The sequence below is a fragment of the Sorex araneus genome, chromosome 4 (assembly GCF_027595985.1).
Source record: "Sorex araneus isolate mSorAra2 chromosome 4, mSorAra2.pri, whole genome shotgun sequence".
Classification (NCBI taxonomy): Eukaryota; Metazoa; Chordata; class Mammalia; order Eulipotyphla; family Soricidae; genus Sorex; species Sorex araneus.
In genome coordinates this window covers 16,664,493-16,686,606 of record NC_073305.1, presented here as the reverse complement: position 1 = coordinate 16,686,606, position 22,114 = coordinate 16,664,493, and the positions used below count along the sequence as shown (strand labels likewise).

Here is a 22,114-nt window from a genome sequence, read left to right as displayed (position 1 = left end):
ACTTGCTTTGCCCTTGTGGGTTGATGCCTCAAACAACCGCACCCAAACACAAACTGAACACCCTGATTATCACTGCATCTGTCATTTTTTTTTGCTTTTTGGGTCACACTCAGCGATGCTCAGGGGTTACTCCTGGCTTTGCACTCAGGAATTACTCCTGGCAGTGCTTGGGGGACCATATGGGATGCTGGCGATCGAACCCGGGTCAGCCGCGTGCAAGGCAAACGCCCTACCCGCTGTGCTATTGCTCTGGCCCCTGCATCTGTCATTTTTAAGAAGCTGCAGCGGAGAATGGAGATGAAGTGCCCATGTTAATTAATTCAACTCTTTGATAGGGAAGGATGGCATTGATTTTTTTTTAAATTTTTTCCTTCCCACAGGACTTATTGTTTTCTATTTCAAATCGCCTGCAAGAAAACATCTAACTCTGGGAAGCAAAGCACCTGATGTTGCCCCTTAAGTCATTATATCAGTTAGGCAGATCTATCCAGTGATGTAAAAAAGAAAATTAGAAATCAAAGATAGCTGCCACTTTTGGTCATTGAAAAGGAAAGAGACAGTGAAACTGGAAAAAAAAAACAGAAAAACGGGGGACAGGGGGGAGGCAAGAGCAACAGTACAGCAGGTTAAAGCACTTCCCTTGCACACAGCTGTGCCAGCTGGTCCCCCAAGTCTGCTAGGGGTGATCCCTGAATGCAGAGCCAGGAGTAAACATGGGCATACCTGGTGTGGCCCAAAGCAAAATAAAATAAAAAATAAAGTAGAAAAAAAATGATCCTCAACAATATCTTGCTAATTGTTAAGTGACTTTATTTATTTATTTTTGGTTTTGGGGTCACAGCTGGCAATGCTCAAAGGCTACTCCTGGTTTTGCACTCGGGAGTTCACTCCTGGCAGTGCTTGGGGAACCTACGAGATGCTGAGGCTCCAACCTTGGTTGGCCGTGTGCAAGGCAAGCGTCTTACCTGCTGTACTAGCTCTCCAGCCCCTTCAAGTGATGTTTATAAACATTTTAAAGAAAAGTTTTTGAGAGAAGCATAAATGATAGAGGAAAAACAAAACAAAAAACCCTCAACACACTGGGAAAATGGAACAGCCATATGCAAAAATACACACACACAGACCGTTACCGGACAGAAACACAAAAACAAATGCAAGGCAGATGACTAACATGGAAGACCTAACCCCATAAAATACATTCAAGAAAGCACAGGTGACGTACCCTGACACCTGCCTGACAAGTCGGACACTCAAATCCTAAAGGCAGGGGAGACAAAATCAAAATTAAGAAAGTGGCTGTGTATCGAACTAAGATAACCTGAAGAGCAAGAAGCAAAGACGCTTGAGTGAAATGAAAAGGATGGGCTGAACTGAAGCTCTGTGGCAGAGCATGTGCCTTCAGGGTCCTGAGTTCAATGTCTGGCACTATAAAATACAGAGAAGAGGCTGTCCGACTGCATGACAGAAGACAGCGGGACTCCGTATGTCACACCAGGAGTTAAATATCCAAATACACTAAGAACTCATGAAGCAACAAAGATCAACCAAATAAAACCTAGGCTGAGGGATTGAGTAAATACTCTTCCAAAGACATACGGATGGCCAGGAGACCAATAGAATGTTCCCTACCATCTTATTAACAGAGAATGACAAATCTGTACAATAGCCAGGTATCGCCTCCTGCGTGTGAAAACGACTGCTCTCCGAAAGACAGTGATGGAAAGAATGCGGAGGGAAGAGAGGCCTATTGCAGGATGGTCGGATGTCACGGGTATGCTACTACAGAAAGTGATCCAGTGGTTACTCCAGTCACTAAAATAGTGACTCGGTATCCCACTTGCAGGTATTTATTAGTCTAAAGAAGAGGAAAATATTATTTTGAAGAGAAAAGTGTACCTCATGTACACTGCAGCATTGTTTACAGTAACTGAGAGTGCCCGTCCATGGATGACTAGACACAGACGATGTGGTACAGCCACATGATGGAACTCTTACTCAGCCATTAAAAAAGGTGGAATCCTGCCATTCGTAACAACACGGACCAACCTCAAAGGTGTTTGCTTAGTGGAAAAGACAAATGGAAGCAGTGCGAGTGTCACTGCTGTGAGCTGGTATTTAGTTTTTGTTTGGATTTGCTTTTCTCTGATAAGTGACAATGAAACCTTTTTCACAGGCCTACTGGCTGCCGGCTTATCCTCTTCAGGGAAGTGTCTGTTCATCTGTGTCTTTTTTTTTTAATGGGTTGTTTGTTTGTTCCTGTTGTTGCTGAGCTTCATGTTTACGTTGCTTGGATATTAGTCTTTTTCCTGATGAATTATGTGCAAACAGTTTCAACTATTTGGTAGGTATCTTAATTTTAAAAAGTTTCTTAATACGTGCAAAAAAGATCAGTTCAGTATAGTCTCACTTGCTTATTTTTTGTTTGATCTTCTTTGTCAATAGAGTCGAATCCCTACAGACATCTCTGTGGCCCAAATCCTGGCGAGTTCAGCTTCTGTTTTCCTCCATGTTATTTTACGACTTCTGCTCTGAGCCGGCGATATTTAATCTACGCTGAGTTAACGGCTGCATATTGTGAGGGCTATGGATCCAGCGTCTTTTGCATGTGGCCCTTGAGCTTTTTCAAAACCATTTGCTGAGGAGGGTTTCCACGCTTCACTTCATGTACCCAGCTGCATGTCACAGACGAACATTTCTTAGATCCTCGATTCTATTCCAGGTCTCAGAGTCTGCTTCACATCCAGCACATGGTTCTGCTCACTGTGCTTCACTGTACAATTTAAAGTGTTGGCTGCAATGTGGCGATCAAGGGAACCCTACTCACTGTTGGTGGGAATGTTGTCTGGTTTAATCTCTATGAAAAGCAGTACAGAAAATTCTCAATAAAAGCACAAACAGGGCATCCGTTTGACAGTGACTCCTTGGCTTCTACTCCCCCAAACATTAAAGCATTAATCTGAAAAACCTCTATATAAACACGCCTAGATTCACTGTGGTGCTAAGGACAATAGTAAGATTATGGAAACAATCTACATGTCCAATGACAGGCGAATGAAGTAAGTTGTGATAGTTCTACACAATGGGATGCTACGAGGCTATAAAATAAAATTTTACAGTTCATCACACTTGGCTGGAACTGGAGGGCATCGTGTTAAGTAAAATAAGTCAGAGAGAGAAAGGAAAAAAACCTGACGATCTCTCATCTGTGGTAAAGAAATAAAACAAGGGGACAGAATCAAATGATGGCATATCCTTGGCCATTGATGATAAAAATGAGATTACCAAGCAATGCTAACATTACTCTAAATTGTTACTTAAACTACAATAAAAATTAAAAATTAGGAACACAACATGGAAACAAAAACACATAGAGAGACAAAGATAAGGAGTAAAATCAGATTTCACTGCTATGTGGCATCAAGAGAAGCCAAAGGAACAAATGAACTAAATAAAACCGAAAAACTTAAGACATTTAGATTAAGGCCAGTTAATGGTTACCAGAGGGGAAGGGGGGTGGATAAATGGGGCTAGGGGGTGAATTGGGGAAGAATGGAAGTGAACTTTGGGTATTCAACTTCATGTAGTGTAGACCTTTCTACATCTGCAGACCGGTGGTATTCCACTGACCCCGACACAAGTTTATTGTTAGTGATGCACAATGGACACATATGTCCTGGTATGTAACACAACACTGAATAACAATAAAAGTGAGGGGCCAGAGTAATAGTGCATTAGGTACAGCGTTTGCTTTGCACGCAGCCAACCTGGGCTTAATCCCTGGCACCCCATATGGTCCCTTGAGCCCTACCAGGGGGTGATCTTTGAACACAGCACCAGGAGGAAGCTCTAAGTACCACCAGATATGGTGCAACCCCTCTCCCACTCCTCCCAACCCCAACCCCATCCTCCCCCCACCAAAAAAAAGTAAATGAAAGTGAAAAGAATTTTCATGCTGCTTCCCTCTCTGCTGCTCACTGCCCTTGCTGTTTCTTGGGAAATGCCCGTTTTTGTGCATGAGAGGGCGCCCACTCTCCAGTTACAGACGCCTCCCTGCACCCGGGCTGTGTCTCCCACATCGCTACCTTCCCTGGCACTACTGACCTCCGGGTCGCCATAAGCTCCCACCCGTTTCCACTTCCTCACCTCCAAGCTGGGCTGCCTGAGGCGCTGCTTCCTGGCCCACCTTCTCCATGGAAACCATTCCTCCTTCTCAGAACTTGTCTCAGGGTCAACCTTGTTTTCTCCAGGAGAAGCTGACCTTCCCCTTTTCTGAGGTCAAGACGCTGTTACAATGGGACCTGATGCCCCATTTCCTCTATCCCTGACTCATCCCTCTGAGAGTCTTTGCACCACCTCCTTACATACAAACCTGTTCCTCTACCTCGGAACTTGGTTTCCTTCATTAATAGTTCCTTTGTCCCCCATCCGGCCCTCAGTGGGGTGCCATCTTCTTCTGAAATGAGGGTCTGCACTCATGAACCATCCATCCCCTGCAGCCATGCTGTTGCTTTCCAAGGTCTTCTGGGTTCCCCCACTTCCTGGATCGGTGGGTTCCTAGCCCCCCTGAACTGGGGCGACTTCACATCTCAGCATTCCTCTCCTACCACACTCCCTACTCTGGCAACACCAGCTCCTATAGGGGCGTCTCTGGATGTCCCACTAGGCCAGGTGGGGGCGTCCTCTGCCACGTGTGACCCGAGGTGTGAGTGTACTTCATTGTCTCCACAATGGCTTTACCCATCAACACTGTGAGTTTGTGCCTGAAAGTTTGCAATACTTCTTGCACGGTGCTGACCAGTCTCTTGGCTCTGTCAACTCCAGATTCAAGGTCACAGCCGGTGGCAGCAGCAGCGGCTGAGCAGTTGCTTATCAAAAGTAAAATCTTACACAAATGTTTTTGAGCCCAATACAAATTAGCAATTCTTCAGATGACTAATGACTGCCAGCCCTACTGATAACTGTAAACACAAGAAACAAAAGATCAAGGGACTCTAAAATAAGTACTTGTGATAACAGAAGTGCTATGTAGGCGTTGGCAGTAACTATGAAACCAAAACGGAATGGATTTTTTTTTTTTGAAGATTTCAACCCAGAGCAGCAAACAGGGTTTTTCTTTTTTTGCCTTTTTTTTTCTTTTTTAACCCCAACCAAAAATCCTTTAAAAAAAGTCCTCTTGACTATTTTACTCCACTTTTTTAAATACGAACAAAAATTAAGCTGTGAGACCGTAGAAATGATGAAATTTCACAAATCAATGAAGTCTCAAGAATTGACTTTGTCTCAAATTATTGAATTAATACCCAGGTTTTTTTTTTTTAGACAGACATAGTTTTATGCCTGAATCATTCATAATCCTCACAGTAGGTACCCAGGCTCAACAGCAGTAAATAACTAATAAAAGTCAAATCGCATTTGGCCAGTTAATGTCTGAGTGACTATGCTATATGAAATGTTAAGAGCAGTTGCTAGAGGTGAAATACAGAGAGTAACTTAATATTCAGTCTCGGTGGCATAAGACATTTCTGTCCTGTTGGGAAGGTGGAATAATAAAAAAAAAACATACGATAAGCTTGGATGAGCCTCACACATGAAGGTACCAGCAGAAAAACCCCTGTGTGTGGGACTGAGGCTGAGACCTCCAAGTCTGCTCAGATCGGGACTGGGCCTCTTCCACCCAGATTCCCCATTTGCCAGTAGCTAGGCAGTCATACACAGGGGCTGCCCCCGGTGCCGTGTAATCCCACCAATGGCCAACATCCAGAGACCCAAGCTCCCGGAAGACACCTTTTAGCCTAATTCTCCCTCTGGGAGAACCTGGCAAGCTACCGAGAGTTTCCTGCCCACATGGGAGAGCCTGGAAAACTCCCCAAGGCATATTCATATGCCAAAGCCAGTTGGGTCTTATTCCCCGGACCCTGAAAAACCCTCCAATGTGGCATTGTTGGGAAGGATGAGTAAAGAGAGGTTTCTAAAATCTCAGGGTTAGGACGAATGGACACATTACTGAGACTGCTCAAGAAATTCGATGATCAAGAGGATGATGATGATGATGATGATGAGCTTCAGAGGCTCTATTGGGTGAAGCAAATGCAGGACTGAACAGCTGATGTGAATGGTCAGTGAGGGAAGTGAATCCTAGAGACATGCAAGATTTCCTACCTTTGTACGCTTCTGGGTGCTGGAGTGCTCATATGCCACATGCAGGAGCTCCAAGTTCAACTCCTGGCACTGCATGGGTCTTCCATTCTGGGAGTAAGTCCTAAGCACCTCTGGTTATGGTCCCCAAACAAACCAAGAGTTCTTTTTTTTTTTTTTTGCTTTTTGAGTCACACCCGGCGATGCACAGGGGTTACTTCTAGCTTTGTTCTCAGGAATTACCCTGGTGGTGCTCAGGGGTACATATGAGATACTGGGAATCAAACCCGGGACGGCCGCGGGCAAGGCAAATGCCCTACCTGCTGTACTATCGCTCCCGTCCCCCAAACCAAAAATATTTGTAAAAGACATTTGAGTCAAAAAAAGGAGAAAAGTTCTGGTTGGCAGGGAGGAGAGGACAAGTCATCTAGAGGGATGACCCACACAAATCCGATGGAAAAAAGAAAAAACAGGCAATAGGAGAGAACAGCCTTACTGGGAGGCTGGATGAACACGGTCACTTCCCTTCCTCGTTCTTTCTCCACCCCCCAGCCTCGGGCCAGGTCTGTCCAGGAAGTCCTGGTTGCTCCTAAGTTCAGACTCACACACGTTAAGTTCTCAAAATATTGGACCACGAGTGGTTCCTCTCATAGTTCCTATTTGGGGGAAGGTTATCTTTATAGCACTGTAGCACTGTCATCCCATTGTTCATCGATGTGCTCAAGCAGGCACCAGTCACGTCTCCATTGTGAGACTTGCTGTTACTGTTTTTGGCATATCAAATATGCCATGGGGAGCTTGGCAGGCTCTGCCATGCGGGCGGGATACTCTCAGTAGCTTGCCGGGCTCTCCGAGAGGGACAGACGAACCGAATCCGGGTCGGCCACATGCAAGGCAAACAACTCTATCCACTGTGCTATCGCTCCAGTCCTTTATGAAGATTATTTTTTCTTTTGCCATGCTGGGGATTGAATTTAGGGCCATATGCATGACAGGCAGGTGCTCTACCACCTGACCTATAGCCCTCTGTCTCTCCCCCTCCCTGCCACCCCGCTCTTAAGGGATGGAGCTAAAAGACAAAGAACAATCTTCCTTTTCAGTATTTTGGTGTGACCAGCTCTCCAAGTCCTTTAGACACAGACATTCAAAGCATACGCAATAAAATGGCAAACTGGGCGGGCAGCTGGGAGATGGCCCGGCCTGAAAAGCTGGACGCTGACTTTCATTCTACGGACTCCAGGACGCTATTTACAGTACGCGGAATAATGGCCATGAAAACTGTATCTGAAATAACTTGTTTTCGTTGCAGCTATAAAGCACACAAGCCCACAGAGATCTACAAATCGAGATCACACTTGGCTGCGGGGATTTTTCTAGAAGGGTAAAGATTAGGGAATCTGCTGATCCATCACTATACGACTATTCCTTCATAGAAGCACCGAGGAATTATCAGTCTATCCTCGTATTCAATCTACTTTAAATGAGTTCACTTCTAAGAGATTTTTTTTTCTGCCCAGGTTAGATAACAATGATAATCTCTCGATTTTGGAGAACAGCAACCCTGAATCTTAGAAATTAGGAAGTCATTCTTCCTGATGGTTTCCAAATACTCTCCATATTAGAATTTTCCAGAGTCAACCAATATTGAGAACTAGAGGGAGGAAAAGTCCATTTTGTAGATCTTATTACACTTGGTTTTTGATCTGGTTCAGCTAAAATTAGACCTGTCACCTACACATTTACTGTGGCATTTGGATGTTAAGTTAATGAACTCATCTGCATTTGAAGATGACAATATGCTAAAGAGGAAAAAGGCTGTAACTGGTCTCCTTTCCAAGAAGCCATTCTTTATCTACTCAAGACTCAAGTTCCTGCCTCGTGCTACCACAGCGGGGAAGGCAGCAGAGGTGACAAAGACCAGGCAGACATTCTCCACCTCAGCACACATTCATTCCACAAAACCCGAACTCTGCACAGCTCTGAATTCTCATGCCACATTTGGGACCAAGCTCGGATATTTGCAAAACTTCCCTTTGCTGAGTTGAGAAGAGAGCAACGCAGTCTCTTGCCCACACGCCTGGCTGTCTTCCCCGGGGCCCCTCGGAGGGGATGGGCTCCAGCTTCCCTCCCTGCCCCGAGCAGAGCTCCCAGCCACTGAAGACCACCGGAACCTAGCCACAGCCATGCTCAAGGCCCCTCTCCACACATTTGGACAGGCTTCACGCATGAAGGTGAAGGCAGAGGAACCCAGTTGTGTGTAATCCCATCAACGGCCAACATCCAGAGACTCAAAAGCAAGCTCCCAGAAGGATATCTTATAACCTACTTTTCCCTCTGGGAGAAACTCGCAAGCAGAGTTTCACAGCCTCGCAAGCTTCCCATGGTGTATCTATATGCCAAAGCCAGTAACCAGCTGAATCTCATTCCCCTGACCCTGAAAGAGCCTCCAGTGCGGCATCGTTAGGAAGGCCGAGAAGAGAGAGGCTTCTAAGATCTCAGGGATAGGAAGAATGTAGAGGTTACTGAGGCCGCTCAAGCCACTCGTTTCGTGAGTTTGGTACCCAAGCTCAAAGATGAGTGAATTAGGGATCAGGGAGATGGCTGACAGGTTCGAGACACAGGCTTTGCAGGTAAGAGGCTAGAGTTTGGTCCTTTATGGTAACCTCAACCCCAGTACCATGCACATAACACCCAAACACCAAGCCAGAAATAATTCCTGGATGTAGCCTCTGAAACAATTAAATTTTTTTTTTTTAAACAACACCCACCAAATTAGTATTTTCTTTAATCACGGAAAAACAATTTCTCTATATTATTTTCTTTGCAGTGTCACAGACTTAAAACCGTTTAGGGGCAAAACAGGATGCCAGTAACTTCACGTTGAAAGAAAAGAAATCTGACGATCGCTTACCCGCCTTTTGACAATGTACGATCTTCTCATACACCGCATCCGCATTTTCGATCAATGCCTTGAGAGACTGGATCATCTGCAAAGGGCACACGCAGAGGTGAGAGGGCTGGCACCTCACAGCTGGACCCCCGCTCACGGACACACCGCCCTCCCCCCCAACAGTCTCAGGCTTGTGTGGAAGGACCGGCATGGTCCGGAGAGGCGCGTGGAGGCTTTATTCCCACACAGCGGGGCTCCCGGGTCTCACGGTGTCAGAGAACTGCAGGGCGCTCCAGCCTGACACCCCCCCCCCAGGTCGCCAGATTCCACAAGGCATATAAAGGTCACTCCCCACTTCCGAAGCTCTTGCACGACTCCAGGCCATGCGTCAGTGCGTCTCTGTCCCAGGGGTGCCGTCAACCCCAGGTACTGGGACATAATCTCAGGTTCGGGACTTTGCGAGAGTGGCTCAGAATTCAGGGCTCTCGTGTTTTCACTTGGTCACTGGTGTATTTCAAGGACTGTTACTCAGGAACACCAGAGGGAAGAGGAGAGGCACAGGGTGAGCTGTGGGCCAAGGCTTGCGGTTCCCAGGCCCCCCCCCACACACACCCCTGGAACTAACCCCACAAGTTCACCAACCCGGAAACTCTTCCATGCTCCTCTTTATCTCTTTGGTTTTGCTTTTTTGTTTGTTTTATATTTTGAGAATTCTTGGCAGCGATCAATGGAATCGTGGGCTAGTGGGGACTGGATTCACCTCTAGCTCCCCTCCCCTCCCTGAAAGTCCCACCCTCCACCACAGTGCTTCCCCTAGCAACCAGCCCCCAACCTCAGGTGTTTTCCAGAAGTTACTTCATGAACAGAACAAGAGGCAGTTTTACCACTCACAGCATTTAAACTCCAAGCCTTTGGGGAGCTTGTGAGCCAATAACTGGATGAAAATCAAATCTACAGAAAGAGATTTTGGTCCTTTGAATGACTACATATATTCCCTCTAAATCATCACGGTCACTTCCCAATTCAAGTTCAAACATGTGAAAGATGATCAAATCATACACCCCCATGTAACTACTACTACTAATACTACTACTTATTGTTATTATTATTATTATTATTATTGGACTGGAGCAATAGCACAGCGGGGTAGGGCATTTGCCCTGCATGCAGCCAACCTAGGTTCGATTCCTCCATCCCTCTTGGGGAGCCTGGTAAGCTACCGAGAGAATCTTGCCTGCATGGCAGAGCCTGGCAAGCTACCTGTGGCATATTCGATATGCCAAAAACAGTAACAACAAGTTTCACAATGGAGACGTTACTGCTGCCAGCTTGAGCAAATCAATGAACAATGGACGACAGCGCTACAATGCATTATTATTATTATTATTTAGCTTCTGAGGTACACCTGGTAGTGCTCAGAGCTGGCTCTGTGTTCAGGAGTAACTACTGGCAGTGCTTGGGAGACCAAACGTGTTCTAGGGATCCAAGCGTGCTCTGTCACATGCAAGGCAAACGCCTCCCCCACGTGCGACTCCTCCACTGGCCCTGTATACAAAACAGTTTAAATAAGGCTTAGAACACTGTCATACCTCTGGTGGGGTTAGGCTACCTGAAATCTGCACCTGGAACCAGTACTTTCTTTCAGTGTGAAAAGTCACAATAAATGCACACACATCTGATCGGTGCTTTAAATATTGTTTTCGGTCATTCATTTGAACAAAATCTCACAGAAATGCTCCAACATCTACACACCTTGCCCATTTCAGCCCAGATGCCTTCATCTAAAAATAGTTTCAGAGTTCACGACGAGGATCAAAATGCAGCACAAATGCAATCACTCCAACTCTTTTCTTTCTTTTCTCAAGGATGGCTCCTTAGGGTCAGCGAGGCAGTGCCTGGGTTGGAACCCGGGACTTCCACCTACAAAGCGTGTGGCCCCGTCTCTCCAACTCCCATTTTTTCATATTCCTAACCAGGATTTTCAAATATTCGACGTTGAATTCAGTTTCCAAGTTACAGGCCTTGTCTTAAGAGCAAAGTTCTAGCAAAACCCAGAGAGCTCGGGAGAGAGTTCAGGAGTGGGCAACGGCCTGCACGTGGGGGCCCTGGGTTCAATCCCTTGCACCAAACATACACATGAAAGATGGAAAAAGGAAAACACAGAGGACCCAGGCATACCTGGCCAGTCACCCTAGACCAAGTGCCAGGATATGGATGGGTTGCAGTAACCCTTTTGACTCGAGGGCACTGTGGAAACAGGTGGCAGGGTTCCACTCAGAGGGCACAAACAGGCACAGATATGATGCAGGCCTTACGCACAGAGTCTAACTGATATTTGTCTTTCAGTATGAAAATAACTTGACTTGATGTTATCATACATCTGTTTTTCCTGGCTAGTCCATAAACCATCCTTCACTCTTTATCTCCAAATTCTGCTGTTTTCCTTTTTAGTATTTACTTACCATTAAACTAGCCTGGTCATTATTTCATGGAAAATAAATATTAGGTAGGCTGGCTAATTTGTGCAACTCAGAAAGACACTTTTTTTGGTTTTGTTTTTGGGACATACCTGGCTATGTTCAGGGGTTACTTCGGTTACTTCTGCACTTAGAAATCACTCCTGGCGGGTCTTGGGAGACCATTTGGGATGCTGGAGATTGATCTTGGGTCCTCTCCCCAAAACATTGATTTTCAAATGATAACACTTATTTAGCACGCCAGAGTCTCCTTCGTTATCGGAAGGAACCAGACAAATGGCTCCACCAACTAAGAACGGCTATGCACCACCACCCATGGAACCAAGAAAGAGCTATCAATCTGTCAGTCCTGTCTGTGTCTGGGCCGGGTGAGGTTTCCCGTGTTGAGTCAAATTAATTTAGTGCTATGAGTGATAGCACAGCGGGTAGGGTGTTGCCTTGCACACGGCCAACCCGGGTTTGATTCCTCCATCCTTCTTGGAGAGCCCGGCAAGCTATCAAGAGTATCCTGCCCGCATGGCAGAGCCTGGCAAGTTGCCCATGGCATATTCGATATGCCAAAAAACAGTAACAAGTCTCATAATGGAGACATTACTGGTGCCCGCTCGAGCAAATCGATGAACAACAGGATGACAGTGCTTGACAGTGCTTGCCTGAACACTTATTTAAACTAAAGAAGCAGTGACATATTTCTGAGGATTGTTAAATCAAGTGATAGAGCACTTATTGACTTACATTGTTCTGAGAACATTACGGTAAACTTGTAAGGGTTTCAGGGCCACATTCAGTCCCATGTCCTCTTCTTCAGTGTCCAAGGGAAGCCCATGGCTGGTAGCCCCTCAATAGGAACCGGGGACCCCCGAGCCTGCCGATGGAGTCTCCACTGCAACACTTCTGCAAGTTCTCAGCCTAGTGGTGCAACTAACACTTTCGCATCTATTCTTCAAGTTCTGAGTCATTCCTGTCAATTCAAATATTCTATTCTATTTTACAGCTTGACATACCGAACAGGCAGGGATAAAAATGAATAGCTGAGGACCTGATTATACCGCCAGCAAGTCATTTGTACCAGGACATAATTTGCATAGAGAAAAGGCTCAGGAGCCGTCATCGGTAACCTTTCTCAGCTTTGATGTCAACGCTAAATGGGAGCTATGAAGAAGCGAGGGGTGCTCCGGTGAGGGTGGTGATGGGCGCCACTCCCTGTCAAAAGAACTGGTCGAGCATGCCTCAAGCATCTCAAAAGGAAACACACACACACACACACACACACACACACACACACACACACACACACACACACACACACACACGGAGCAACACACAGGCAATGATATGCACCAGGTCAAGAGGCGAATGGGCAGGATGGAAGCAGGACTGGCAGGGACAGTGTTGACAATGTAGGGGTCAGCAGAGGCTCTTGTCCGTGGACAATCCCTGTGAGAAAGGTGACCTGACCAGGCATAGCCTGAGGATGCCGTGTAGACAGAAAGGAAGTGTATTTCCATGGGTTCCAGTCCTATTTTTCGTGATTCCATCACACTGGCAGTAAGAACAGGGCATTGAGCTGTGTGGAGGCAGAATTCTCCACCCGTGAAATGCCTTTAATAAAAAGATGCAACCCCCAGTTGGTGCTGAGGGTTCGATAAACGGCTGCACGCTACCAACCCCGTGGTGAAGACACCCGCAAATGGGACGTGCCAAGGTTCCTTCCGTCATTATGCAGAGGGACTGGCAGGGCATTTTCTGGTCCCTCCCAATCAGGAGAATGATCACGCCTGCTTTTCACATGTTCACCGGCAATGCTTCAACCATCCGTTGCGCACGTCAGTTTTACTCACGGAGCCTCACGTGATGGAGTGAGGAATGACAAATGGCGTGATTATTCATACAGGCGTCTTTCAGTTGAGGTACTGAGGTGATAGAAAGCACCTTTCGGGCCTTGAAACAAATGCCAAACTTAAGAAATGCGTGGCCATGTCCAGGACCAAGCGGGGGGTGGGGAAGGGGGGTGGGAAGCTGCCTCTGTGGCTGCTGGTTATTCTCGGAGAATCACTCGCATATCTCTGACTCTCGGGGCTGGACCCTGAGTGAAGTGCTGAGAATGAATAAAGAACAGCTGCTCCCCTGGGACCCTAAGCAAACAGACATCGCAATAAAAGTGGCCTGGCCTTGAACAGCCTGCATGCTACTGTGGAAGATTAGGACTCCGAAGTCTCGGTGACCTGGGGCAATAGTTAATTGGGGGGTGAGAGTGGGGAGTGAGCCAGAGTGTCATGGCATCCTTATTTACGACTTGGGCTTCTCTCAGGGATGGGACTCAGTGCTCTCTCCCTCTCTAAGTCCTGAGTAGGCATCATCTATGAAACACCCAAAGGACAGACACCAAAATGGGAGAACACGGACACAGTAAGGAGCCTTTCCTCTGCCCAGATGAGATCCGGAGCAGCCGTGCATGAAAACAGCCCCTCTGCTCCTTAAAGACTATGATCCGGGAGGTCTACTAACCCATTTTGGCACCCAGCGGCTTCTTATAGAAATGCATCTAGACTGTGAGCTGAGCTACAACCCCATGCTGCCCGGGGAGGGGAAAGGATTTTCTCTCTCAACGCTTTCTTTCTGCGGGGGAGATGGCAGCGGCAGCAGCGGCGCCCACGTGGCGTCCGCCATTGTCTAGAACTCACAACCCAGAGGTATGAGTTTGCAGCGACGTGGCGCGCAGGAGATCATGGGATGGGGGTGTTACCGGCACACTCTCCGCCCAGATGAGACCCAGAGCTGCCTCACACGAAAGGGCCCCTCTGCTCCTTAATAAAGACTATGAATAGGGAGGTCAACTAACCTATTTTAGCACCCCGAGGCTTCTTATAGAAATGCATCTAGACTGTGAACTGAGCTAAAATATCAGACATCCAAAACCGTGCGGCCGCAACAGCTCATAGAATCTTCATTCTCAGCAATGGAAAACAAATTATCGAATGATGCCTTTTCAGCAGGTTTGATTGCTGGGGGAAAATTCCAAGTAATAATAGTGAGTTCTCTGTTGAAATATTGAAAGTATTCAAAGTACAGAGAAAATAAAGTGAAGATCATTAGCCACTCAGATGGGGGAGTGGGTGTAGGAGGGGGGTATGTAGGGGTTCTTGGTGGTGGAACATGTGCACTGGTGAAAGGATGGGGGTTTGATCATTATATGACTGAGACTTAAACCTGAAAGCTTTGTAACTTTTTTCACAGTGATTCAATAATTTTTTTAAATAATAAAAAAATAAAATAAAATAAAACATTGGCACAGTGGTACATGGAAAAAAAAAGAAGCCTTTCCTTAAATGGTGGTGGGAAAATTCAAGCAAACCATAATGCCCCAAAGTAGAGAGTATGGGGGAAGTTGTCTACCATAGAGGCAGGGGAAGGACTTGGATGGTGGTTGGGGGGTTGACACTGGGGACATTGGTAGTGGAAAGTATGCACTGGTTGAGGGATGGGTGTTGGATCACTGTATGACTGACACTCAAACATGAAAGCTTGGTAACTGTGTCTCATGGTGATTCAATAAAAAAAAAATGGAAAGAAGACGACTTTCATTTCAGGACAGGAAGCAACTAGCCGTAGTTGTCCACTGTAGTACTGTCATCCCACTGTTCATCAATTTGCTCGAGCGGGCACCAGTAATGTCTCCATTGTGAAACTTGTTATTTTGTTTTCAGTATATCGAATATGCCACAGGTAGCTTGCCAGGGTCTGCCATGCAGGTGGGATACTCTCAGTAGCTTACGGGGCTCTCTGAGAGGGATGGAGGAATCGAACCCGGGTCGGCCTCATAGACCTGATATTAGAGAGAAACCAGCTCAAGAGAAGGGAGGCAAGGCAAGACTCAGTGGAACTTAGACACAGCAGAAGAAAACATGGCAGCGGAGGTTCACTGTTCCTCATGTATCATTCTGTATTCTCACCGCTTCATTTTAAAAAAAGAACAACGGCCAATTTGTCTCTTCTTGTTGTCTGGGGTATGTAGTTATCAGCAGGAGACATATTTCTAATGACATGCCTGTACGAGAAACAGTTCTTGTTTCTAAGCCTTGGGCCCCTTCGTCCTCACCGGGCATAACGGCTCAGCTTCTCCTGGAGAGGAACTGCACATCGAAGGAAGGAATTTCCTCTGAACTGTCAGCGCACAGCAGAGAAGGGAGGTATCAGCAGACTGGAGGGCAGGGTAGGCTGCTGAGCTTTCTCCCTCTAGCTGACGATTCAGACTGGATGTCCAGTCTCTGGCAGTGAGGTTATAGCAGGACCAACTGGGAACAGCTCAGATCTGACAGGGACCCACCTCCGTCTGGGCCTGCTCCTTGACCATAAGCTGTGATTAGAAACAGTCCACACAGTCCACACATCAAGATGAACTGCAATTTTTTTCTTTTTTTTTTTTCATTTTGGGTCATACCTGGTGATGCACAGGGGTCACTCCTGCCTCTGCACTCAGGAATTACCCCTGGCGGTGCTCAGGGGACCATATGGGATGCTGGGAATCGAACCCGGGTCGGCTGCGTACAAGGCAAACACCCTACCCACTGTGCTATGGCTCCAGCCCCTGCATTGTGATTTTAATACTTCCTCCACGATAGGTTATGTTGGAGGTGATTCCTGTTCCATTGCATGCTCAGAAAACCCAGTGAGAGGTGGGTTTGTAAGATATTCCTTCCCTAGGGATGCAAGCAGAAGGCGTGAGTGCTAACCCAGCTTCCCAAGGCCATCCGGGATGAAACGAAAAAGGGCAATAATTCTTAAACAAAAGACCTAGTGTTCTGAGTGGCCTTGAGGCCTCTTTCTGCAATGGGTTTCCACACAGGACTGGAATTGCACAAGAGGAACAAAGGCATTACAACTAGAAGGTTGTCAGTACAAAGGCAGAAGGGAATTAAGTAACTCTGAAGTGGTACTTACACACAACTTTTCTGTTGTTTTCTTGGTGGGGGGGGGGGTAATTCCAGTTCAGTGCCTGGGGGCAAAGCGTGTACTCCGGACCTTAGAGCCGTTTCTCTGGCTCCAAATTTTTGTTTGTTTGTTTGTTTTACTATTTCTATGTATTTGGCAAGCCAGTTTTTAAATGACAACAATAAGCAGTTTGTTTGGTTCCACTTTTAACAATCCATTACACAAACTATTTGTTTCTATTTGATGTGGATCGACTAAAAATAAGCATCTTTGATGAGACAAAAGCAGCTAGTGGCGCGTAACTCCAAATGACATGTCAAAGGACAAAACTGGCTCGAAGGTTTCTCTGGGTATATTGCATCAACATATCCTATAATGCAAGGCCCCACAGAGCGGTGCTTTCATAACCACTGTTTGCATTAACGCAAATGCATGCATTTCATCACTCTCCTCTAAGTACAAAGATACAGCAATCTGACATACCCCGCAGGCCCCGGTCACTTAACACATGGGCATGCATATTGTTTATGAAGCACAAGATGCTTTCATATATATAGCTGTTGCTAATGGATTTTATATTAGTGTCCAGTTTCCAGCAACTCCCAAATTTCTAGAACTAATATGCTAGGAAAATCTATGGATTTCACAGAGCCCAGGAACCAATTCATAAATTTAATTAACTCTAATAAGGTTTAAGGTTTATTAAGGACTGGAGTGATAGCACAGAGAGTAGGGCGTTTACCTTGCACGTGGCCGACCCGGGTTTGATTCCCCCACCCTTGTCAGAGAGCCTGGCAAGCTCCCGAGAGTATCCCACCCGCACGGCAGAGCCTGGCAAGCTACCTGTGGTGTATCTGATATGCCAAAAACAGTAACAACAAGTCTCACAATGGAGACGTTAAATACAGTGCTAATGCAGATCTCAGGTAGATGAAAAGTTGGACATTTCATCTACACAGAGTAAAAAATTATGGTTTGTATTTAATTGAGCTAGACAGATACCAGACAGGCTTTAATAGGAATAAGAATATTTTCTTTTCTTTTTGCTTTCTAGTATTGGGGTGTGAACCCAGAACCTGACACATACAAGGCACATGCTCTATCACTGAGCCACATCCTAGGTGGAAATTATTTTTTATTTTAAATTAAAAAATATTAAGAAAATAGTTTTTGGAATACTTTGTTATGAAAGCAATTTCTCATATTAATCCAAAGCAAGCTTCTTGGCTTGTAGATATGGTTATGAACAGTGTTGCTACATTACTATGTTTCTATAGATTGCTTATTTATTTTCTATTTTGATGCCTACATATCAACTCAAAAATGTGCTTTAACATAAGAAAATCTATGGTTCTAAGGATCTTATGTCTGATTTTGGACTATGTACTGAATTTGTTTTCATCCCCTAAACACAGATTTTTTTTCTTAAACAGGAATTACAAAAGTAATCTGTCAATCTTGGGTGAAAACAAAATAGTAATAACATCTTCTGAGATCTAGGCTCTTTCCCCCTTTGTCCTGCTCTGACCTCCGTTCCAGATAGGGAAGCCTTGCACTCCCTCCTCCGTCTATCCAGTCTAACACACTCGGAGGACACCTGGAGCTGTTACTAACAAGCACACACAATGTGAGAAGTGCTCAACTTCCTAGGAGATGGAGCAGTTAGATAACAAAGCTTTGTTCTTTTACACTGCTGCGTGTGAGTGTGTGTGTGTGTGTGTGTGTGTGTGTGTGTGTGTGTGTGAGAGAAATATAAGCCAGATCAAGGCATGGCCAATGAGAGAGCCAGGAATCATGTCACTGCGTGTGCGGGTGTATGTATGCATGTGCTGGTAGTCATGTTACTCTGTGTGTGTCTGTGTGTATGTGATACGAGCCACCTCAAATCATGGCAAGTGAGAGAAGAGAGAGCAGGGAGTCATGTCACTGTGTGTTTGTGTGTGTGTGTGTGTGTGCAAGTGTGGTGTGTAATATAAGTCAGCTCAGATCATAAAAAATGAGAGGGCAGAGGGGAGGAGGGGAGGGAGGGAGGGGGGAGAGAGAGAGAGCAGGGACTCTGCTCACACAGATCCCGGTGCCTGGTGCCCTGGAGGTGTGAGGAAGCAGCATGTGGGTGAGGTGTGCCTCAGTTACAGTCACCTGCCCCTCTGGCGAGGCCACTAAGTAGCCAACTGCTTCCAGAGGGCCTCGTCCTGGTCTCCTCAGGAAAACTCACCTTCTGCAGAGGCCAGAACAATCCTGCCAGACAGAAAATCCACAAAAGCACGGGGAACTTTCTCCTCAGCACCCCGGGGCAGCACCATGGGGCACGCGCAGGACAGACGCGTCGGGAGAGATGAGCGTGGCCCGGCTCTGGGCTCTCTAGGCCCTTCTGCTGAGTCAGGCGTGGTGAGGAAAGGAGGGAAGGGCCAGGCCAGATGGGCACGGGGTGATGGCAAAACGCATGGTGGGCCCTCACGGTGGGGCTGTGTGCCAGGAGCAGCAGGTGCGACCAGAACAGGGCCGAGAGGAGAAAAAGGAGACACGGCACACGGCGGGGGGGGGGGGGGGGGCAGAGTGGGCTCAGGGACCGATCTGCGGGCACAGCAGAAGAGCCAAGATGACACAGAGGGAAGATTGGCTGGATGGGGACAGTGTCACACATGTGCTCACTGGGGCTGTGGTGGGGCTCAGTCTCAGGGGAGCCGAGCTGGTGGGTACCTCGGGGCAGCCTGGTAGAAATCTAGCACCCCGCAACTGCGTCCCTGCCCGGAGACTCGGGAACCTTCTGCACTGCGGTGGGCACTGAGATGAGGCGGGGAAGTTCTCCCTGACAGGCAGCAATAACTGTGAAAGGCAGATGAGATTCACGGGTCCCAGGGACGGAGGAGCAGGCTGCGGGCGGTCAGTCGGGAGGAAAGGGAGAGACACAGAATGATCTTTGCCCATCTGTACGGCTGAGAAACATCCAGTAAGGTAGTAACAAAGCAACGAGGGCAACCCAAAAGGAGAACTGATCCACACAACGGAGCTGGGGTGAGGACTCGGGAGGGAAATTGGGGTCCTGTGGGAGGGAGGTGGGTACACCAGTGGTGGGCGTGTTGAGAAAAGTATGTGCATGGAAACCATCATGAACCATCATGAACCATCATTAACAGTACCGTAAGCCACAGAACCTCAACCAATTAAAATTCTATCTGAGGGAGAGCATGAGAGACAGTATCGGGGCTGAGCACTTTCCTTGCACGTGGCCACCCCAGTTCGATCCCTAGCACCATATACTGTCCCCTGAGCACTGATGGGAATCAGTGAGTACCGAGCCAGGATTAAGCCCTAAGCACTTCTGGGCACAGTCCTGACCCCAGAAATAAAGTGGGGATGTTCAGCATTCCCAGACTCCCGAGCAGAGTATCTGAAAAGGAAGAGGAGATTTCGTTTTCTCCATTTGTTTGTTTTGGGGCCATACTCAGCTGTGTTCAGGGCTTACTCTTGGCTCTGCACTCAGGGCTTAGGAACCCATATGTTGGTGGGTACCGGGGATGGAACCTGTGTTGGCCACATGCGAGGCGAGAGCCCTACCCATTGCACTCTCTCTCCAGCCCCAGAGAAGAGGGACCTTGGCAGTGGCACTGCCAGCAGCGGTGGCTGTGCAGCAGAACTGCAGTTACGATGGTTCTGACCAAATTCTATTTACGCTCCTGAGAGTCATGGCAGCACACACACACACACACACACACACACACACACACACACACACACACACAAAATCGTCCAATGAAGACTTGGGGGGAGAAGAGGTGGGTCAGGGATGAGGTGCTCGATTATGTCCCAGCCTCATAAAGGAAAGAGGGACACCAAGCCAGAGTGACAGCCCAGTTCTGCAGGTGTCCCTGGTTCAGAATGCAAAAGCACTGCAATTGGTGGTGGTTTTGGGGGGGAGGGGAGCAGTATACCACTGGGTCACCCCCAAAAGCTGAACTCTGCTGGAGAGAGTTAGGGGTGGCATGGTGGTCCTGGTGAGGCACGGTGAGGTGCTCAGGAAATCTGCACCACGCTGTCAGAGGAGCGCGGGTCAGAGGACCCCCTCATTGCACGGTGAGAGCTTCGGGGTTCACCCGCATCCCTTGCAGAGAGAACCGTGCACGCACAGACGCAGAGGTCGACGTGGGCACAACCATTCCCGCGCATCCATCACTGTCCAAATACATCTGCATTTCCAAAGCCAACTGTCTTTTTACAAGTCATTGTCAAAGGGAGTGTGTTTCAAAGCTTTTTTTTTTTCGCCCTTAGGCGTCAAAGTTTTCTCTGCAATTTGGAGGTAAAGTAAAAGTCCAGCTCTCACGAATCTATCATCTTCCGCCTCAGTGTGGTTTTGGCATTGGAGAAGCCTCTGCCTCCACACTGTTCTTGCCAGAGATCGATGCCAAATGCTGTCTAAATCCGGAGCGTGCTGGGGGCTCCGAGTGACCCGTCCACTGCACTCAGGAAGCTGAGGAGCCCCTCACTTATCAGTAGGCTCCAACTTAAAACTGAACCCAGTTTTTTTAAAATTGAAACAAATAATTTTAAATGGGTCCATGTGACAGCGACAGTAGACAAAGTTGGAAATCATCCTGGAGAGAAAAAGACAAAGGTTTCAAGTGTGCCTGTAGTCTTCAAAGCTGCTACCCCACTGCTGACGGGGGCAATCGGGTTTGGGAAAGGGGCTTAGAAGCCAGGGTGTGTGATAACGCTGTTAGGACAGTGTTGGGGGGAGGGCGGGTACCCACTTACACCCGTGGCTCTTCTCTCGTGGAAGGAGTGAGTGAACAGCAGCGGTGGTGGGGGTTCTCGAAGGAGCAATCCGGTTCACCAGACGCCGAGGGGGGTAGTCACAATCATCACACAGGACCGGGGAAGATGGGGTCCACCCCAAGGCAAGGGTTCTGGGGGCCAGCGACAGAGGTGGCAGTGTAGGGTGGGGGGACTTCATGTGACAAGGTGGAGATGACTTTCTACAGGAAAAATCTCTCTGGATGTGGGTCCTGCTCTAGACGGTTTCTCCAACCAAGAGCCTGTCTGTGACGCTAGGTCACCCGCGTTTCTTGGGTCCTGACAGAGGCTCTCAGACCCACTGTCTCTCTTAAGAAACCCAGTTCTGCATCACACAGTGAGTGAGGAAGCCTCAGAAAAGGTGCCCTGACCTGAGGGGTGTGTGTGTGGGGGGCGGGGCGGGGAGCATGGGGTAAGCCCACAATGACCAAGCTGTCCACAGGAAGTCAGATCCAACAGGACAACGGCCCATCTCTCTGAGGATGTGGGTGGTTCTAGCTCTGCAGGGACCGTCAGAGGCACAGTTTCTGATCTGTCCTACAGGCACCATTACCACCGTCACAAATGACACCCACAGAGAGCCTCTGGCACAGGGAACAGGTGGCTTTTCAGTGCTCAGACTTCAGGTGTTCACTAAACTGCAGTGTCGGGGCTGAAGTGCCACGTGGGTGAAGACCTGGTGACTCTTACCGCCATCCGAGGGAGAATCCATCTGTACCTCCACAACCACCGATTAGGATTCCATGGAAAATGCATGAAAATGAAGAGTCTCTGGCCATCGGAGCCCCCCTTTGGGGCTGCGGAGCATAGCACATAGCTGTCACGGAGGGGCTTGGGGTTGGGGGGGGTCCCACTAGTATGATGGGTGTCTGAGCAGCATTTCCAGGGC

The 22,114-nt window shown here is 47.6% G+C and overlaps 1 protein-coding gene across 1 annotated transcript in view; it reads right to left on the bottom strand.

Moving 5' to 3' along the window:
- The window catches only part of PLCL2 (phospholipase C like 2), a 185,791-nt gene that overhangs the window by 27,307 nt on the left and 136,370 nt on the right, over positions 1-22,114 (bottom strand). Inside the window, exon 4 of the mRNA XM_004603818.2 lies at positions 9,047-9,122. Within this exon, the coding sequence (XP_004603875.2) occupies positions 9,047-9,122 (76 nt within the window). The remainder of the gene's footprint in view (positions 1-9,046; positions 9,123-22,114) is intronic.